Raw genomic sequence first — 22,194 nt, forward strand, 5'->3', positions numbered from 1 at the left:
CCTACCTACAAAATTCTCAGAGGAATTGACATGGGTAGATAAAGATAAACTGTTTAAAACGAGTGGTACGCGAACAAGGGGACACAGGTGGAAACTGAGTACCCAAATGAGCCACATAGACGTTAGAAAGAACTTTTTCAGTGTCAGAGTAGTTAACAGATGGAATGCATTAGGCAGTGATGTGGTGGAGGCAGACGCCATACACAGTTTCAAATGTAGATATGATAGAGCCCAGTAAACTCGGGAACCTGTACACCAGTTGATTGACGGTTGAGAGGCGGGACCAAAGAGCCAGTCGCTCAACCCCGTAAGCACAACTAGGTGAGTACATTCTGCTTTTCAAAATTCTTTGGATTACAATATCGGGCAACAGTTTCAGTCCTGATCCATTACGAATAATAAAGGACGTATGTATATCTATCTGACTGCAAAACGAGGATTGTCGGCATTTGATGATAAACGTTATGTATTGAACACTACACAGTCCTTGGTGTATGGACATCCCAATATTTCTCAAGCTGTTATCCATGAGGAGGAGTAGAATGATGAGAATGAGGAGGTACCTACACCAGCTGCAGCTGCTGCACGATCTGCAAGACGTGGTTGTTTGTTGTTATAGATTCAGCTACTCGGAACTTGTTCCAAGTAGCACGGGCTATGGTGAGCCCGTAACTTACCTGGCACAGGAGCGGGGCAAGTAACACGGGATATGGTGAGCCCGTAGTGGAATTACCTGGTACAGGAGCGGTGCTGCAAGACGTGGAGTCCATCCCATATTTAATATATGAGGTAAACGAGATGAATTGGCAAATAAAATGCATCCCTGTATCCTGTAATTGATGCGTGAAAAAGGCACCCCCCCCCCCCTCCCTAACCTATTATTGGTGTTGGAAAAATGTAAACCCCCTAACCCATCACTGGTGTTGGAAAAATGTAAACCCCCTAACCCATCACTGATGTTGGAAAAATGCAACCCCATAACCTATCATTGGTGTTGGAAAAAATGGAACCTCCTAACCTATCATTAGTGTTGGAAAAATGTGTCCCTGTAACCTATCATTAGGGATGGAAAAATGTACCCCATTAACCTATGTTAATTAAAAAGGTTGATGTTCTGTTCTTTGTAAAAGTAATATGTAAAAATGTTATGTTCTATGTAAAATATCATACCCATTTGTAATACAAATTATGAAATGTCTATTTTTTGTGTTTTATAAAACCCCTATGTTTAAATATGCTGCCCATATGACACTTACCTCAGTATAATCCCAATACGAGTCATAGATAGATCACCTATAACGAAAGTACAACTCGATATTTTTAATGAACCCAACAGAATAATGTTTGCAGGATTTTCAAATGGAGACAAACCTCATTTGTGTACTAAATTCGTACAAAAATACTATCGTAAATTCTCAAGTATCATTATGTGCGAAGGCAATTATCGAGCATTGCTAGACGATCCAGTAATTAACATGAAAATATAGTCCATCCCGAAATTATTAACCGTTAGATGAATGCACAGACGAATCTCCTAGACTTGTTCATCGAATCAGCTAAATAATCACCAACGTTACTTGAAAAACAAGAAAGTAAAAAAATATATAAAATTGAACATTGAAAATTTCATATTTTCAAATGAGCATCAAAAATATAATGTTTCAAAAAAATTTCATTTGTTATTATTCTCCAAGAAGAGCAATTCGAATATGTTTTCGTTTCCCGGCCCCTTAAACGAGGAACCTAAGGACCGGTTTCGCGTTTCCTTATGAAACGTGGAACCCCTTGGGCTAGCTGAAGAGGATTCAATTAGCGGCCTTTGACATAAAGGTTCTGCTCACTGGAGGGACACTGCAAAACACTAGATGTCTGATCGTTACTTGCTTCTCGATTCAATCAACTTTGCACCATTATCTTGTGAGATTCAGCAGACAGTTTTGCTGCTTCTTGCAGCATCCTGTTGTCTGTAGTGCTCAAAGAAACTCGACTCGGCGTGCAACTGACGAATTCTGCGAAATTCGGTAGTATCGGCCAAGTGCATCCATCCATCATCGGATCCTGAGGAAGTTCAATGACACTTCGCTGGCCAATGAGAGACCATGACGCTTACTTTCGTTGATGACATAACCTTGGGTTACCTGTTAAGCAGTTACTTCAAGCAGCTGTAACCAATCATCGTCCAGCTTCTCATCTTACTCTCCAACATTCTCGCCACTGCCTCAGTGCATCAAAAATGTGCTCTCAAGCAGCGACGCCATGGGAAATGTGACTGGACTACACCCTCTTCAGACATAAAATTCGAATTCCTCAAAAGTGCTGCAGCTCACAGCCTTCCTGTAACAACTAAAAATCGTTTCTTGGCCGTCTAATATATACATGCTCCGGGAAAGGGACTCTTGAAACTGGAAAGGTACTAAACGAGACGGCAATCATAACGTTTCGTAAAGCAACATATCTCAACTGGGGTTCTGTGAGGACATTATCAATGTTTATTTTTGTGTTTACAGAGATGGACTTTTTTGTGACAAATTGATAAATACTTTTGAGATTAGTACATATGTTTATTGTATAATAATTTTTATGCATGGAGTTCCGCAAGGGTAACAATGTTGAGAAACACTACCGTTGAGAATCTCACTTGTTAGACTTAGTTATGTCCAATCCCATACGGTGAAGGTTTATACCCTCCACTTCCTGAGGTCACAAAACATCTTTTCCTTTAAGATTTTCACTGATATTTTCTGACTATTGATCATTTAATGGATGGGTTATGACAAAATTTCTTGTTTATATTTTCGTTTACTGAAGCAGTGACGTCGTGACCATGGGCTATTTTAACCCTTCACGTCCTGTTGTGACGTGAAAAGTCCAGAACTAGTTTTTACTCATCATTCACAGCAATAAGCCAGTGGTACTTTTCTGGGTTTCTTAACTATATTAGTGTTGTTTGTAGTGCCCTCAGGAATACCACTGCGGAAGATGCCATGATGCCCAGTCTCCCAGAGACGTTTTTCTTACTTTATTTTCTGCCAAGTCATTTATATAACTAAGGCAACAGTTGCTGCAATAGGTAGTTAGGTGTTTTGATTAACAAACGGGATATGTTAAATGTGACTGTTACGAATCTTACAAGGATTCTAACATTACTCTTGATGCTTATATACTTTATTGTCTTGTTTTATAATTAATATAGTATCCAGTTGTATGATGATAGAATACGGTATGTTAATTAGTGTAGCATACTGTAGTGTGCCTGAGTTGCATTATATTGTATGAGGCTTTTTTGTGCAAGTTTATTCATGTTGGTTTCTCCGTGTGGGGGGATGACCATATCTGGATGTGGCCAGTGTGGGAACTTGATGTCAAACGAGTGGTTATAGTTCAACCTTGATTAATTCTTATTACTGTTTGACAGTAAATTATATTGAGCAATGTAACAGTATTTAATACTATTAAGATTAATAATGATTTGAATATTAGTACTACATTTTGTTAGTTGAATTTCCACAATAGTTTATGTGGATGTTTAGTTGATATTGTGGTAGAACGCCTGCCCTGGGAACAGACACTTGGTCAGAGGCGTGGCAGCTTTGGTCGAGAGGAGACATGTTTTTAAGTTAAGTCCGTGGTTACTGTTTTTTTAGCTAAATACTCGGTTAATTCTCTGGGTTGATAATTGTGTATTATCCCTTTTAGTAATTCATGTGCTGGTGATATTGCTCATTGCTCAGTAAGGATTTTTATTTATATTATTGCATGCTAAAGAATATTTCTGGCTATTATATTTACCATTTAATTGTTATGTTTGTCACCCTTAGCGTAGATACATTGTTTTCCCAATTTATGCAGTGTTGTTTCTTTACCCCTAGACACATGTTGGCAAGGCCGATATAATATATATTGATCACTTCGGGAAAAGAACCGTACTAAGTCTCAAGGGTTGTAACAGTGACAAATCCCATGGCCTACCTCTTGCCACTGTAACAGAAGCGGGAAACGTTTCTCAACAGCTTATGCATTGGACACTTAATGGACCAAAGTCCAGCAGTATAATGTCAAAACTGCGCTTTCCCGCTGAGAATCGTGCATGAATCGGCCTCGTGGAATGCCTGATTTTCAGAATGATCGGAAGTCTTGCTTAAAAGAATGTTTCTATAAGCCATTTGTCTCTGGATAAAATATTTGATGAATGACATGTGTGATATTGCCAGGTTTATGTCTTTTTACTCTCGTATCGGCATCGTCAATGATATCTAGCAACAAGTGCATACACTTTGTCACACGGTGCTAATATAGCCTTTCGGACTTGACATTTTCTTTGGATAATTACTTCTACATGGGTTAAGCTGTAAGCCGGGAATGCTTTAAACAATGCAGTTAAGTGAAACTTTGATCGATAAAAGTTTCAACCTAATCAGCTGTGAGTGACGTGTTGAGTGTTTTGGACAATATTTTAAGAATGGTCTGCAGCCGTCTGTAAAATATTTACCAGGCTAAATAGAACAAAATATTACCCTCTCAAAACTCTACAAAGAAAGCACTGGGCGTTTTCAGGATCATAAAACTGCATTTGCACATAAAACAAAAACATATGAATTACTCACTCTAGTGGAATTTTCTCGATCTCCATCAACATAGTAGATCCTATAGGCAGGGTTGAGGCCGTACCATGGTGTCTGGCTGGGAGCGATGTAGGCAACACCCACAGGACGCTCACCGTCGTGAAAGATCTCCAACTCGTCAAAATGAGTATGGCCGTAGAACAGGCCACGAATGGTGTTTTCGTACCTGCAGAGTAGAAATAGGTGGTCCTGTCGTATAAATTATTTTAGCTGATTTATAACCAATAAAATAAATCGCTAATAAAAGGCAGCTTGCAGAATTAAAAAATAAATCTATCCAATAGTTTTAATTTTACTATTGTTAAGAAATAAATTGTGTACCAAAACTGTTGATACGAGTAAAGTGAAAACGTTTCGGTCCCTAAAGTTCCAAGCGGGCTGTTTTAGTGTTTCTTTTCATTCACTCAACTTACTGCAACTTTAAATTATGTTTATAAAATAACCAAACGCATATATAGCACAATTTTTTCTGACATTATTACATTTAGTGCATTGCTTTCTCACACAGTTATATGTAGTTCATTCTCTTTCCACAACAATCACGCGCAGTAGATATTCCACATCAAGGACTCAAACACACACTCCTGTGGTTGTGGTACATTAGTTAGTTATTTGAGTAGCTCCAGTATTTTGTTATTTTACTGTGTAGATTTGGGACCTGGCGCTCCAATATTTTCCATGTGTATTTGATATCTTTCTCGTCTTCTTTCTAGTCAGTACATTTGGAGAGCTTTGAGACGATCCAAATAAGTAAGATGCTTTTTCGTGTCTATATATGCCATATAGATTATTTGTATTCCCTCTATTTCAGCAATCTCTCCTGCTCTGAAGGGGAAGTCATTATTGAGCAGTACTCAGGGCAGGACAGCACAGTTGATTTGAATAGTACAACCATTGAGATGGTTGGATTTGAAGGCTCTCGTAATCCATCCTATCATTTTTCTGGCTGACGCAATATTTGCTTGGTTATGTTCTCTGAACGTTAGGTCATCAGACATCATTATTCCCAGATCCTTTACATGCTGCTTTCCTACTATGTGCAGATTTGCTTGTGTTTTGTACCCTGTATTTTGTTTAATGTACTCATTTTTACCGTACCTGAGTTTCTGGAATTTATCTCTGTTAAACATCAGGCTATTTTCTGCTGCCCAGTCGAAAACTTTATTAATATCTGCTTGTAGTTTTTTAAGATTTTTAGCAGACGTAATTTTAATGCTGATTTTTGTTTCATCTGCAAAGGATGATACGAAGCTGTTACTTGTGCAAATGCAAATGCAATGCAATGCAAATACAATTCGTCTTCATCTTTAAAAGCATAAATTAATAAATGAGTCGCAACATGGTTTTACAAATGGCCGTACATGTTTAACAAATTTGCTATCTTTTTATTCCAGCAGATTTGAGGCAGTTGATAGTGGTAAGGATTGTGATGTTGTGTACCTTGACTTTAGCAAAGCTTTTGATATAGGACCACATGAAAGACTGATTAAAAAGATATAGGCTCATGGGGGGTGCTATATTATGTTGGATTAGGGCATGGCTATTCCAAAGGAAACAGAGAGTTAGTATAAATGAGGTTAAGTCAGAGTGAGATAATGTTGTAAGTGGAGTGCCTCAAGGCTCTGTCCTGAGACCTCTGTTGTTTAACATATATATAAATGATTTAGATTCAGGTTTGAGTAGCAACATTTGCAAATTAAGAACATAAGAACGTAAGTAACTGCAGAATGGATATTGGCCCATACGAGGCTATCACCACCCAATCCCATTCATATACATGTCCAACCCACGCTTGAAACAATCGAGGGTTGTTGCATAGATAAAAAATGCATAGATATTATCAGCAGGGAAGCGGAACGCATAGCAGTGAAAATAAACAGCAATAAAACAAAAGCAATGGCCGTAAAAGTGAGAACTCAAGACATCAGACTCACAATACAAGGACATGAAGTTGAGTGGGTTACCTCTTTTCAATACCTAGGAGTCATAATAGACAACCAGTTGAAATTCACTCAAGAAATTATATATCTTCGGCAATGGAGTAAAGCTAGAAACTCAGCTTTGCGCTCCCTGACACGTCTTAGAGAAGGTGCATCTCTACCATTACTCAAAATGTACTACGTTCAAGCAGTTACGTCACTCATTGACTATGCTGCTCCTGCTCTTACATCCCTCAGTGATAACCAATGGGAGAAACTGGAAGTGTCTCAAAATGATGCTCTCAGAACAATGCTGGGAGCACCTATATGGACGCGTAGAGAGAACCTAAGAACGGAAACCAACAGAAAACAGGATCAAACAAAGGATTGCCACCATAATAGCAAATTTGTTGGAACCACCGCCAGACTGTCAATCAAAGACAGCATACAGAGATCCCTTCAGAAAAACATTTAATATGGAACCAAGCACATAGATGGATAATCTAGTCAAGATTCTAGAGAAAGTGGTCTTGAAATGGACCATTAAAAACAAAGGGGAAGATAGATCATATCAACACTTTCGGAAGCCTCCTACATGGAAAGAATCGAGTCTAAAGATAATCAGTGAAGGATTACCAGTTAAAAAATCAGCATGTGACTCGCAGAGGCTCAAAGAAGTAATAGAACAACAAATGAAAACCATCTCAAGTCCTACAACGACTCACATCTTTACCGATGGATTAGTTAATCAAGAAAGAGGTTCTGCTGGGGCAGCAGTTTACACTAACATCCATCAAGCTTACTGAAGCATGAATAGTGGGTGCTCAACATTGCAAACAGAATTATATGCCCTGAAGGAGGCAATAAACTATACAGTTGAGAATAATTTACATGATGTCATCATTCATACCGACTCTAAATCTTCGCTCCAGGCATTGTTATCCAGTCAGCGCAGAGATAATATACAACTCCTCACAGAAATTCAACATATAGGAAAAGAAGCCCATAATCTAGGGATGTCAATCACCCTAAATTGGATACCAAGTCACATTGGCATAGATGGTAATGAAAAGGCAGACTCACTAGCAAAAACTGTCACTGCTCTACCAGTTGTACAAGTTCAAATACCTCCCAGTTTTTTACCGATTAAGGAGCAAATCAAGAAGAAAATACTCCCAACTATCAAAAGTCGCCACAGAGCCAAAGTAGCGGAAGGAAGATCCACTGCGATATGGTTCGAACAAGCCACTGGTTACTCCTCTTTCAGACCTGGCAAAAAGATATCCAAAGACATTGCAGTAGCCATACACAGACTCAGACTTGGTTACAAGTGCTGCTGGGAAGTAATGAACCCCATAGTTAAAGTGTCATATCTGTAAAACAAAAACAGAGGCGCCACTATTGCACTACTTACTGGAATGTGAAGCTACTGAAGCCCTGCGCATCAAACTAAACATTAATCCAACGACAGCAGCTGCATTAGATGCTCATTCCACCGCGACTACAATGATTAGAAAAGCCGTTGAAGAATGGGACTCACTAATGAGCATTCTGCATCTACATCCGCCTCCAAGATAATGTTATTAAAACAAGACTAAAACCAGTGTACTAAAACAAAAGCGAAAAATAAACCGGGAAAACGGAGGAATCCCCACCTCCATTTTAAACTTTGACCCCAAATATCACAGAAACAAGGTTATCGCGAATAACCGAACTCAATTACGGGCTCACCTTAGACCGTGCTACATGGACACTTCGTTCTGAGTAGCTAAATCTAAAACAACAACAACGTGTATCCTCTGCAAGTCAACCATATATATGCAGCCTTAGTATATTCCCTGCAAGTCAACCAAAAATATACGCAACCTTAGTACATAACCTGTACGTCAACCATATATACGCTGCCTTAGTACATAACCTGTACGTCAACCATATATACGCTGCCTTAGTATATTCCCTTCAAATCACCAACTGTTGTGTCTGTCGCAAACCTGCTTGGGTGATATGTTCTGTTAATTTTATAATGAGTTTCACGTAGAAATATAAAATTATAATCTTAGTAATTTAGTCTGCGAATAATTAAAATTGTTTAGTATTCAAGTTAACCATATAATTATAGAAGCGCTGGTTACTTTTACAATATTCACTATGAATAATCTTGTGTACGAATAACAATAAACTAGTATTATGTATGTATGTATGTATGTATGTATGTATGTATGTATGTATGTATGTATGTATGTATGTATGTATGTATCTAACAATAAAATAATCTAGCATGAATAACTCGGGTCAGAATGGTGCTCGAGCTTCAGGAGTGCCTCACTCAGTGTATTAGGAATGAATAATCATACTGATGTTATCTGCACGTTATTGCTATCCGATATTAACAAAATTGTACTCAGATTAAATTATATATTGATGTATTGTTTCTTAGTAAAGTGTTAATTGATCAGCTGTATTATCAGTCACCTGTCAGCTTGATTCACCTGTTAATGAGTCAAGACTTTTCACAGAGTGACGAAGATGATGGAAGGAAAATAGCCTGCAAAAGCGAATTGTTTAAATAAATTAAAAACTTATTTTCAAAATAAAAAATATGAATAAAAAACAGTTATAAATGTTAAGTAAATATTTCATTATACCATCAATATTTCTGGGTAAAATATTATTGGATTAAATGTTCAATGAGTTTTTTGTTGAGTTGCATAAAAATAAAGTTAATTCCGACGTGCAAATGCACTTTTAAAGGTTAACGTTACATTGTTTGAATTGTAAAATGTTATATGAAGATTATTGATAAATTGAGCTCAAGATGCTGGGTTATACTAAAACTTGAAACCCTTGCTCGAGAATAATTTTGGGGGTGGTATTGTGGTTGAGACACCTGTAGCTTACCAATCCATTTGCATCCTAGCTGACATCTGTGGTTGTGACGTTACCAATGTGCACCTTAGCTGACATCTGTGGTTGTGACGTTACCAATGTGCACCTTAGCTGACATCTGTGGTTGTGACGTTACCAATGTGCATCCTAGCTGACATCTGTGGTTGTGACGTCATCAATGTGCACCTTAGCTTATATCTGTGGTTGTGTCGTCATCAATTTGCACCCTAGCTGACATCTGGGGTTGTGACGTCACCAATGTGCACCCTAGTTGACATCGTTGGTTGTGACGTCACCAATGTGCACCCCAGCTGAAATCTGTGGTTGTAACGTCACCAATGTTCACCCTAGATGACATCTGTGGTTGTGACGTCACCAATGTGCACTCTAGCTGACATTTGTGGTGTTGAGTCGGAGCGGTCGGCCGAGCGGACAGCACGCTGGACTTGTGATCCTGTGGTCCTGGGTTCGATCCCAGGTGCCGGCAAGAATCATTGGGCAGAGTTTCTTTCACCCTATGCCCCTGGTACCTGGCTGTTAGTCAGCTGTCACGGGCTGCTTCCTGGGGGTGGAGGCCTGGTCGAGGACCGGGCCGCGGGACACTAAAAAGCCCCGAAATCATCTCAAGATAACCTCAAATTGACGTCACAATGTGCACCCCTATCTGACATCTGGGGTTGTGACGTCACCAATGTGCACCCTAGCTGATATCTGTGGTTGTGACGTCATCAATGTGCACCCTAGCTGACATCTGTGGTTTTGACATCATCAATGTGCACCCTAGCTGATATCTGTGGTTGTGACGTCACCAACGTGCACCCTAGCTGATATCTGTGGTTGTGACGTCACCAATGTGCACACTAGCTGATGTCTATGGTTGTGACGTCACCAATGTGCACACTAGCTGATGTCTATGGTTGTGACGTCACCAATGTGCACCCTAGCTGATGTCTATGGTTGTGACGTCACCAATGTGCACCCTAGCTGATATCTGTGGTTGTGACGTCACCAATGTGCACCCTAGCTGATATCTGTGGTTGTGACGTCACCAATGAGCACCCTAGCTTATATCTGTGGTTGTGACGTCACTAATGTGCACCCTAGCTGATATCTGTGGTTGTGACGTCACCAATGTGCACCATAGCTGATGTCTATGGTTGTGACGTCACCAATGTGCACCCTAGCTGATATCTGTGGTTGTGACGTCACCAATGTGCACCCTAGCTGATATCTGTGGTTGTGACGTCACCAATGTGCACCCTAGCTGATATCTGTGGTTGTGACGTCACCAATGTGCACCCTAGCTGATGTCTATCGTTGTGACGTCACCAATGTGCACCCTAGCTGATATCTGTGGTTGTGACGTCACCAATGTGCACCCTAGCTGATATCTGTGGTTGTGACGTCACCAATGTGCACCCTAGCTGATATCTGTGGTTGTGACGTCACCAATGTGCACCCTAGCTGATATCTGTGGTTGTGACGTCACAAATGTGCACCCTAGCTGATATCTGTGGTTGTGACGTCACCAATGTGCACCCTAGCTGATGTCTATGGTTGTGACGTCACCAATGTGCACCCTAGCTGATGTCTATGGTTGTGACGTCACCAATGTGCACCCTAGCTGATATCTGTGGTTCTGACGTCACCAATGTGCACCCTAGCTGATATCTGTGGTTGTGACGTCACCAATGTGGACCCTAGCTGATATCTGTGGTTGTGACGTCACCAATGTGCACCCTAGCTGATATCTGTGGTTGTGACGTCAGAGAGATCACATTCATTCAAACACAAAAGATTTGTGTGTTTGATTATTTATCTGTTGGCACGAGGAACACAGTAATTATCTTCACACCCGCTGCACCTCACATTCCCCCTACTCCTCATTCCTCATACACCTCGCACCCACTACACCTCACTTCCCCTACACCTCACTCTTCATACAACTCACACAAATCAAATGAAATGTTTATTTAGGTAAGGTACACACATACAAGAGATTTTACAAAGAGTGATGGATTTATAGATAGGGCTAGTACATACAATGCCTAAAGCCACTATTACGCAAAGCGTTTCGGGCATACCCGCTACACCTCACACCCCCCCTACACCTCATTCCTCATACACCTCACACCTGCTACACCTCACTCCCCCTACACCTCACTCTTCATACAACTCACACCCGCTACACCTCACACCCCCCCTACACCTCATTCCTCATACACCTCACACCTGTTACACCTCACTCCTCCTACACCTCACTCTTCATACAACTCACACCCGCTACACCTTACACCCCCCTACACCTCATTCCTCATACACCTCACACCTGCTACACCTCTCACAATACAACTCACTCCCGCTACACCTCACACCCACTACTCGCACTCGATATTATTTACTCTCTGACGGTCGCAACTGCTCATTCTCCTCACAGCAACATACCTGACGACAATCCTGTTGAACTCCCGTGACCAGGTGCGCTCGGCCTCCAGTATGCCCGGCGGGACGTGGCCTAGCAGGTGAACCAGCTCCCCTGAGGCCTCTGCTCTGTTCAGCTGCTCCTCCAGCCACGCCAGCTCCTCCCCGGGGTCCTGCGAGTCCTCTACCAGCCACCTGCCAGTGACAGCTTTCCAGGTCAGCAGTGTGCCAAGTCCTAGGCCTTAACATTTACAAAAATACTCATGCTCTTCATATGATCCTGAATCCTAGTGTAAACATAATATATGCATTAAATCCATGGTTTGGGAGATCACTATAATAATAATAATAATAATAATAATATAGAAGCCAGCAGTATACTGTTGCTATGAGTGACACTCGTGAGCACTTTTATAGTTTATCAGCCCACTGTTCATACGTCTGCAGACGTCTGGTTGTTCGTGTAACTGAAATAGAAACCTGTCCCTTCTGGCAAAGTGGCCCTGTTTTGAACATTTTTGGAGGTAATTAATATCACCTCCCACCTAGGCCCACAAGTGCCTTCAGACATGCTTCTCTTTTTTATTTAATGTTATAAGTAATAATTTAGTTATCTTTAACGACAATAAGTCTCCCTGAAAAACATTAAGTTAATAGAGAATAATATATAGTTTATGAGTCAAGGGAAATGCATTATTATATGCAGGAGTGTTGTGTAGAGAAGTGGGTGACGTGTGTGTGGGGGGGGGGCCCGGTTGTATGGCACAAGTCCCGTACACATATTTATGTATTTTCATAACCCCTATCCCACCCGCCCCTAACCCCCTTCCCATCCGTTTCTTCATTCTCCCTCCAACCATCCCACCAATTCCCCCCCCCCCATTTAGCCCCTCATCTTTTTCATAAAATAAAATACTGGGGAGCAATTAAACTATTGCATGTGTTTAAATAAATTTTCTTTCTGATTACGAAAAACTCTTCGGACATATCAATCCATATTTCACACTTGACCACAATGGAATCCGTGAGAATCGGATGAGAAAAGTGTGAATAATTAGTAACATTTCCTAAGTCATTTAAATTTGGTTTACCCAGACATGCCTATGTCCGTCCTCTACCCTAGACCATTCCCTCTACACATTTGCATAAAGCTAGCCCCAAGCCTGTGGCCTCGAATTTGACAGTCAAATATTCTCTTGTATAGCATATTAATGGGGATACTCTGTATTGCCCAGGTCTCTGTCTATCTATCCATCTATCTATCTATCATCTACCTATCCATTCATCTATTTATCAATACATCTCTCTATTCATCCATTTATCCATCTATCGATTTATCCATCTATCTGTCCATCTTTCTTTTCATCTACCTATCCATTTATCAATAAAACTATCTATCTATCCATCCATTCATGCATCTACGTACCCATGTATCCATCTACCTGGCCACCTATCTGTCCATGTATCTATTCATCTATCCAATTATGAAACCCATCTATCAATCTATTTATGCATCTATTCATATATCCTTTCATCTATCTATCCCGGTATTCATCCATATTTCCATCTATCAATCCATCTATATCTGTCTATCTATTCATCCATTTATCCATCTATCTATCCCAGTATTCATCCATATAACCATCTATCACTCCATCTATATATCTGTCCATCAACATCTGTCTACCTATCCATCTATCTACCGCGGTATTCATCCATATGTCCATCTATCAATCATCTATATCTGTCTATCTATTCATGATAGATAGACAGATCGATCGTTCGTTCCGCATTCAATATTTGCTTGAACTCCTCTAGTTGTGCTTGCGGAGGTTGAGCTTTGGCTCTTTGGTCCCACCTCTCAACTGTCAATCAATCGTGTTCTAGTAATGAATCCAGAGAAAAGTTGTCTAGGCATCCTGACAGCACGATTCTTGTGAGTTTTTCTGAAGGGTCCAGCTTTTCCAAGCACACAGATTTTTCCTTGCTGGACTGTTACTGTTTGTAATAAGTTTTTTGCAGTCTGTTGGTCTCGCGGCGTCATTATTATTTTTCCTTTCAAGTTGATTATGATAGAAAGTTTGAGCTTTGGCTGCTCCTTTTCCATTGCTGTTAGTATTCCATTTCCGTGAGGAAAGTCGTCTGTCTCCATTATGTTGAAAGTTAGAAGATATGCAGAGCCCACAGGCTGGTTGTGTCCTTATTTGTCTTATAATGTTGCCCCTATGGCTGTGCTGTAAAGAGAGGTACATTGTCTGACACTGGTTGGTGTGAGACTGGTGATATCCTCTCCTGTCTCAATATGTTGTCCTGTGGCTGGGTTGTGGAGAAAGAAACATTGCCAGACACTGACTGGTGCATAATTGGTACTATCCTCTCTAGGTCCGTTATGTCTGGTGTTTATCTGGAAGAAGCACTTGGTGTAGCCTCAATAGCAGTATTCGTCTGTGCCTGCTACACCTCGGTCCACTGTCTCTCGTATGAAAACTGCTTCCATTTCCTATTTCTATTTTACTTCCCCTTGACGTCTCCACGTAGTGAGGACCAATTTACTGCCCTAACTAATGCCTGAGACACTCCTAGGCCTGGATAATTTAATTCCCCGCCAAGGAGGTCGTAAAATGATTCCTCCAGGTGGAATCAGGGACACCTTACACCTACTTGAGCGGTTTGGTTATCCTTTCCCTTTCATGCTCAGTACACCTACTGAGGTTCCCCCTTTCTGGTAATGTCCGTAGCGTATTACCTCCCCCTTCAGGGTAGGACTCATAATGACCTGATTATTTATACGATCTTAACAATAATGAAAATAATCGATCATAGAAAGTTAGGCAACGAGTGTGGTATGACAGTTTTGGGGTCGCCTGCGTACTGTGGCTCGCACAATACCAACCAGCTGGACAGCAACTAATCAACAATATTGTTTATCCACTAATTGCAGACGAAATCAGAAAAATTTCCTTCCAAACATGATATACTCTGAGTCTGAGTAATGATGTGCTCTTTCTCACAATACAGCGATGATTTGAGCTTGAGGGTGCTCAGAACCTTAAATTTTAGATAACAAAGCCGAATGCGGCCTCCAATACCAATAGCGCCAGCAGCGGATCAACTAATAAGTGATGGGGAGTAGAAGCCTTCAAACTAATACTTCATGGGAATTAAGGAGCTGCAGAACTAATAAGTGATGGATGTTAAGGAAACTCGGAATGAATAAGTGATGGGTATTAAGGAGCCTCGATACCTATATGTGGTGGATGTTAGGGAGCCTGAGAAGTAATTACTAATGAAGTGTTAAGAAGCTTCTGAACTAATAAGAGATGATTATTGGAACTAATTGGAACCAAGAGGAAGCTTGAAACTAATAAATCATGGATGTTAAGAAGCCTTGTGACTAATACATGATTAGTATTAATGAGTTTTGGAACTAATAAATGGTGGGTGTTAAATACCTTCGAAATTAATAAGTCTTGAAAGTTTAGGAACCCCAGAACTAATAAGTGATGGGAGGTTATCATGAGGTTATCTTGAGATGATTTTGGGGCTAAGCGTTCTCGCGGCCCGGTCCTCGACCAGGCCTCCATTTTGTTACACATCCCCAGGAAGCAGCCTGTAGCAGCCGTTTAACTCCTAGGTACTTATTTATTACTAGGTGAACAGGACCATTAGGGTGAAAAAACTCTGTTTTTTTCTGTTGTTTCCTCCTCTGCCAGGGATCGAACACAAAATCTTAGAACTACGAATCCCGAGCACTGTCCACTCAGCCGTAAGGCCCCAATGTAAAATTGGGCTTCATGCAATGAAGCCAATGGGCTTTTACATCCCATCCCAATGGGATGTAGAAGCCTCAAAATTAATCATACTTGGGTGTTAATAAGCTTCCGAACTATTTGGTGATGGGTCTTAAGGAGCCTCGGAATTAATTAGTGCTGGGTGTTAACGAACCTCAGAACAAATAGGTGATGATGTGTTCAGAAGCCTCAGAGCTAACAAGTGATTGGTGTTAAGGAGTCCTAGAACAAATAGGTGATGTTATAGAACCTCATAACTAGTAAGTGATGAGTGTTAAAAAGCTTCAGAACTAATAAAAGATTGGTGTTAGGGAGCTTCAAAACTAATAATAGATAAGTGTTACTGAGCCTCGAAACTAATAAATTGTGAGGTCATAATGGACCCTTCGAACTAATAAGTCATTAGTTGTAGAAGCCTTCAAACAAATAAGGGAGGGGTTATAAGAAACCACAGGACTAAACAGTGATTGGTGTTAAGGAGCCTCAGAAGTAATAAGTGATGGGTGATAAGGAATCCCTAAATTAATAAATGATGCCTATTTAGAAGCCTCAGAACCAATATATGATGGGGTGTTTAGGAGCCTGAGAATAAATATGATTGATGTTAAGGAGCTAAGAACTAATAAGTGATAAGTTTTTAAGGATCCTCGAAATTAATAAGTGATTGAAATGTTAAGAAGCATCAGAACTAGTAGGTGATAAGTGTTAAGAAACTTCGTAACTAAAAAGTGATGAGTGTTAAGGGGCCTCATAAGTCATAAGTGATGGGTATTATTGATCCATGGAACTAATAAGTAATGGGTGAAAAATAATTAGTGATGGGTATTAAAAACCATCAGAACCAATGAGTGAAGGGTGTTATGGAGCCTCGGAACAAGTAAGAGATGGTAGAGGTAAGAATCCCCCAAACTAATAAGTTATCGGTGTTGAGGAACCTTTGAATTAGTGAGTATTTGTGTGTAGAAACCTCGAATCAAATAATTGATTGGTATTAAGGACACGCGGCATTAAGTGGTGGTGGGTGTTAAGGGAAATAATAGGTGATAGCTGTTAAGGAGCCTAGGAAATAATAGGTGATAGCTATTAAGGAGCTTAATGAAATAATAGGTGATAGCTGTTAAGGAGCCTAGGAAATAATAGGTGTTAGCTGTTAAGGAGTCTAGGAAGTAATAGGTGATAGCTGTTAAGGAGCCTATGAAATAATAGGTGATAGGTGTTAAGGAGCCTAGGAAATAATAGGTGTTAGCTGTTAAGGAGCCTAGGAAGTAATAGGTGACAGCTGTTAAGGAGCCTAGGAAATAATAGGTGATAGCTGTTAAGGAGCCTAGGAAGAAAAACTAATGGAGTGTTAAGAAGTTCCAGAACTAAGTGATGGGTGATAAGAAATCTTGGAACTAATAAGTCATGAGTTGTAGAAGTCTCCAAACAAACAAGTGATGGGTGCTAAAGAGCCGCAGGAGAAGCCGTAAATACCAAAACTCTGATAAATTTTAAAGTACAACTGGAAAAGCTTAATAAGGCAAGTGGGGAGACCTTCCAGAAGCCTCCGGCTTCCTGTCCTCGTCGAGGCCACCAGCGTTAGTGGCCTTCAGGTAAATTCAGGTAATAAATGATTGGTGTTAATCATTCTCGGAACTAATCTCTGATGTGCGTTAAGTAGTATCAGAACAAATAAATGATTGGTGAAAAGAAGCTTTGGAACAAATAAGTTTTGAGCTGTTAAGAAGCTTCATAACTAATAAGTGATGACGTGTTAAGAAACCTTGCAGCTAATACTAGACTGGTGTTAAGGAGCCTCATTATTAATAATAAGGAAGTTTTATGGAGCATCAGAACTAGTACGTTATGGAGTATTATGAACACTTCAAACTAATAAGTGATTGGTGTTAAAGAGCCTCGAAGCTAATATGTGATGGTCGTTAAGAGGCCAGACACTAGTAAGTGATTGGTGTTAAGGAGCCTAGGAACAAATAACTGATGGATGTTAATGAGGCTCGGTACAGATAAGTGTTAAGAATCCTCTAAACTATTAAGTGATGGGTGTTAAGAATTTCTGGAACTAATAGATGATGCGTCTTAAGGAGCCTTGAAACTAATAGGTGAAGGGTATTAAGAAGCCTCGGAACTAATAGGTGATGGGTGTTAAGGAGCCTAGGAACTAATATGAGTTTTGTGCTATGATGTCTTGGAACTATTTAGTGAAGGGCGTTAAGAAGCCTCAAAACTGATAAGTGATGGATGTTAGAGAGTCTCTTAATTAATAAGCCATGAGAATCAGGAAGCCTCAAAATCAATAAATGAGGGGAAGTTATGAGTCTCAGATGTAATTGGTAATCGGTGATCAGGTCCCTCTCAACTAATAAGTAATGAGTGTTAGCAATCTTCAGCGCTAATAAGTTATTAATATTAAGGAGCCTCAGAGTTAATACCGATGAGTATTTAGGAGCCTTGGCACTAATAAATGATGATTATTTAGGAGCCTCACAACTAATAAGTAATGAGTGTTAAAGAGTCTCAGTAATGATAAATGACACGTGTTAAGGAACCTCAGAACTTATAAGTGATGAGTGTGTTATGGAGACTTTGAGCTAATAAAAGGTAAGTGCTAAAGAGCTTCATATATAATAAGAGATGGGTCTTCTGAAAACTAGAAACTAATAAGGGATGAGTGTTGTAACAGTGAAGTAATAAATGATAGGTGCAAAGGAGCCTCAAAGCTAATAAATGGCGATCGGTGTTACAGAACCTCAGAACTATTAAGTGATGAGTGTTTAGAAACCTCGAAACTGATAAGGAATGGTGGTAACAAGCCTTATAACTAATAACTGATGAGTGTTAATGAGCCTTGGAATTAATACGAGATGAGTGTTTAGGAGCCTCGGAAGTAGTAGGAGACGAGTGTTTAGGAGCCTCGGAAGTAGTAGGAGACGAGTGTTTAGGAGCCTCGGAAGTAGTAGGAGATGAGTGTTTAGGAGCCTCGGAAGTAGTAGGAGATGAGTGTTTAGGAGCCTCGGAAGTAGTAGGAGACGAGTGTTTAGGAGCCTCGGAAGTAGTAGGAGATGAGTGTTTAGGAGCCTCGGAAGTAGTAGGAGATGAGTGTTTAGGAGCCTCGGAAGTAGTAGGAGATGAGTGTTTAGGAGCCTCGGAAGTAGTAGGAGACGAGTGTTTAGGAGCCTCGGAAGTAGTAGGAGATGAGTGTTTAGGAGCCCCGGAAGTAGTAGGAGATGAGTGTTTAGGAGCCCCGGAAGTAGTAGGAGATGAGTGTTTAGGAGCCTCGGAAGTAGTAGGAGATGAGTGTTTAGGAGCCCCGGAAGTAGTAGATGAGTGTTTAGGAGCCTTGGAAGTAGTAAGAGATAAGTGTTTAAGAGCCTCGGAAGTAATAAGAGAAGAGTGTTAAGGAGCATCAGAACTAAGAAGTGATATGGGTTAAGGAGACTCAGAACTAATCAGTGATTAGTTCGAAATGGTTTGGAACTAATAAGACTTCAGTTTGGGCACTCACAGATTGGAAGAATAGCCGAACATGGAGTTGAATGAGATAATCCTGAAGCCAGGTTGGAGCAGAACCGAGTAGTAAGCGGCCCTCGTGACGGTGGAGTTGTCGAGCTGCGGCACCAGACGCGACCACTGCCGTGCCAGCTCCTGGTACAGCCAATCTGCGCTCAGCTCTTCCGGAGTGTCACTGTCGTCTGGGTTGGTGAACCTGACCATCAAAGAGAAGAAAATGAGGATCAGCTTTCACTCTCCTTATTGTTAATAAGTAAATCGAGGAATAACTAGCTCCATTGTTATATATATATATATATATATATATATATATATATATATATATATATATATATATATATATATATATATATATATATATATAATATTATATATATATATATATATATATATATATATATATATAATATATATATTGTGACGGAGTTCCCCCCCTTATAATTCTCCCATGCCTGCAGTAAGAGTCATGTCTACTTTTCCCAAGCGTTCTCTACGTTGCAGGCTACAATTTGATATATGGGAGAGAGTGAAGGGTTCTCGGAGAGCCGAGAAATTTGTGAAATAGTAATATTTTGGCCTGTGGTTTAGGCCCTTTAGGGAGCCAAGATGGCGCTTACCTCTCTGATCTCCCGCCAAAACCGTGTGACGTCAGTGGCACCGGATTGGTCACCGACAGCAATGTGGCACCGGGAGCCAATGAAAACCTCCCGTGGCGAAAGTGACGTCACGAAGGAAGGGGGTCCGGCCAGCGCGCCGGGCTGGCACCAGCAGTCAGACACGACACGTCATAGAGGTCGGACGTGCGACGAGTGGTCCTGTCTGTCGGACAGCTGTTTCCCACTACCGTGGATTTACGCGTCACCTGAAGTCCGCCAGTACTCTGAGAAGTCTTCCCTAGTTCATGTGTTGAACCAGAAGAGGGAATTGACGGTTATTTGAGCAACAAGTGCTCCAGTCAGGTACTGTGCCAGTAGCAGTGAAGCCGTGCAGTGACGTATATTGACGTCTGTGGCAATTCACCAGTTTGTGACAGCGTAGTGGCTGACAGAGCCACTGGGTAGCTGAGGAAGAGAGGACTATTTGGGGAAACCGAACGACTGTAGCTGAGACGTAGGCGACAGCCGTTGCTGGGAGAAGACGACGGCCAGGAGACCGACTCCAACCTTCAAGAAGTCAAGGAGGAGGACGGACCTGCAGTGAGGAGGTACGGAGACGACGCGCTAAACGGTGGGACGACGAGAGGCTCTGATAGGACACGACGACGTGTAGTGTGGGGGCGTTCCCGACACGAGGACCAGGAGCTACATCTCGACTCTCATCGGAGGATAGGGTGAAGTAGGTGGTTCTAGTTCCCTCCCCATTCCCCTTTAGTTAGCTATATTATTTGGCTATATTATCTAGCCCGAAGATTTTATATGTCGTGAGCAAGTCTCACCTATGTCACGGTAAAGCACCAGTGTGCTAGACAGTACTATCAAGAGTACTTGTAATATTCATGTTGATTATTGGTGTGTACAGGCACCAGGAACCAGTGATAAATTTACTGTGTTGTGTATATCTTTCTATAGATTTTTGATATGAACATATAGTGGTAAATTATATATAAGATTATGCCAGTATTTGGAGGTTAGGCTATGTGCCCAGAAACTATTTATTTTCCATGTATTGATGATTGATTTATATACCATATATATGTCTATGTTCATTCAGTGAATAATCATTTGTGAGTACAGTGAATTATTGCGTTATCGCCCACGAGAGAAAGTACTGAAAACTCCAGTGTTAATATTTCATAATATATTGTTGAGTGAAGAACAATGTGAAGCCATTACAGTGAATCATTATAGCATTGATTGTAGAAAAGACTGTTTGAGCCTGAGTACAGTGTAACTGAGTAATCCGGTTTATTTAGCCAATATCGAGTGTGCGAGTTTCTAGTAATATTGGAGAATTTAACGAAACAGTGAATCTAGCAAACAAGCAAATTTCGCGCGGAGTGACCATTGCGATCAGCTGTTCTTGACACTTGATGAGGAGGGGAGAGTGTTGCCCTCTAGCGGTCGCATAATATCCGTGGGAATTACCGGCCGAGTCAGGATCAGTTGATTTATTGATTATTGTTTGGCTTTGTGACATCTTTCATACATTTTAAGTAAAATACAAAACTCTCTTTGGTTTTTATCATCCCCTCCATTGATCTTGTGGCTATACTATACCTGTAAGCATAGAGTGATAACAATAAGTACCTGCCTGATTCCTGATCTTTGAGTGTGACCTTGCCAAGGCTACCACTGAATACACCAGTCCACTGAGGGTGTTACTGGCCACCTTAAACACCAGTTGGCGACCTTGTGATTAACCGTAGAGCCCTATTGTTGGGGAGGGCACACGACAGTCGATGTGAACGAGTCGTGTTCTCACTCTTTCTTAATAGGAGGCCGTTAAGATTGACTGGGAGACTCTCCTGGCGTGCAGTGGCGCCGTGAGGATCGAGGGAAGACCCGCAGGGCTACGGTGAGTTACCTTGAGCATAACTATTGCTCACCCCAGAGTAAGGGTAGAGAATAATAGAGAGGTGAAACCCCCAACAATATTTATATATATATATATATATATATATATATATATATATATATATATATATATATATATATATATATATATATATTTTTTTTTTTTTTTAATATAGAAGGGAGTACCACCTCTAGCTGGAAGAAGGGAGACCCATAGCCTCGGAGGAAACCTCGCATAACGCATTAGAGGGAATGTTTAGATTCCCTCCAATACAGTTTCTGTGTGCTTTTCTCCTACCACCCCCTATATATATATATATATATATATATATATATATTATATATATATATATATTTATATATATATATATATATATATATATATATATATATATATATATATGTCGTACCTAGTAGCCAGAACGCACTTCTCAGCCTACTATGCAAGGCCCAATTTGCCTAATAAGCCATGTTTTCATGAATTAATTGTTTTTCAACTACCTGACCTACCTAACCTAACCTAACCTAACGTTTT

General features: G+C 40.5%; 1 protein-coding gene across 1 annotated transcript in view; it reads right to left on the reverse strand.

The window, feature by feature from the left end:
• Positions 1–22,194, reverse strand: part of LOC123750485 (sphingomyelin phosphodiesterase-like) — a 179,155-nt gene that overhangs the window by 23,013 nt on the left and 133,948 nt on the right. Inside the window, exons 9-11 of the mRNA XM_069319558.1 lie at positions 19,142–19,342; positions 11,873–12,043; positions 4,605–4,788 (exon numbers count right to left, since the gene is read on the reverse strand). Of these exons, the coding sequence (XP_069175659.1) occupies positions 4,605–4,788; positions 11,873–12,043; positions 19,142–19,342 (556 nt within the window). The remainder of the gene's footprint in view (positions 1–4,604; positions 4,789–11,872; positions 12,044–19,141; positions 19,343–22,194) is intronic.

Source organism: Procambarus clarkii, chromosome 93, assembly GCF_040958095.1.
Source record: "Procambarus clarkii isolate CNS0578487 chromosome 93, FALCON_Pclarkii_2.0, whole genome shotgun sequence".
In the NCBI taxonomy this organism is placed as follows: Eukaryota; Metazoa; Arthropoda; class Malacostraca; order Decapoda; family Cambaridae; genus Procambarus; species Procambarus clarkii.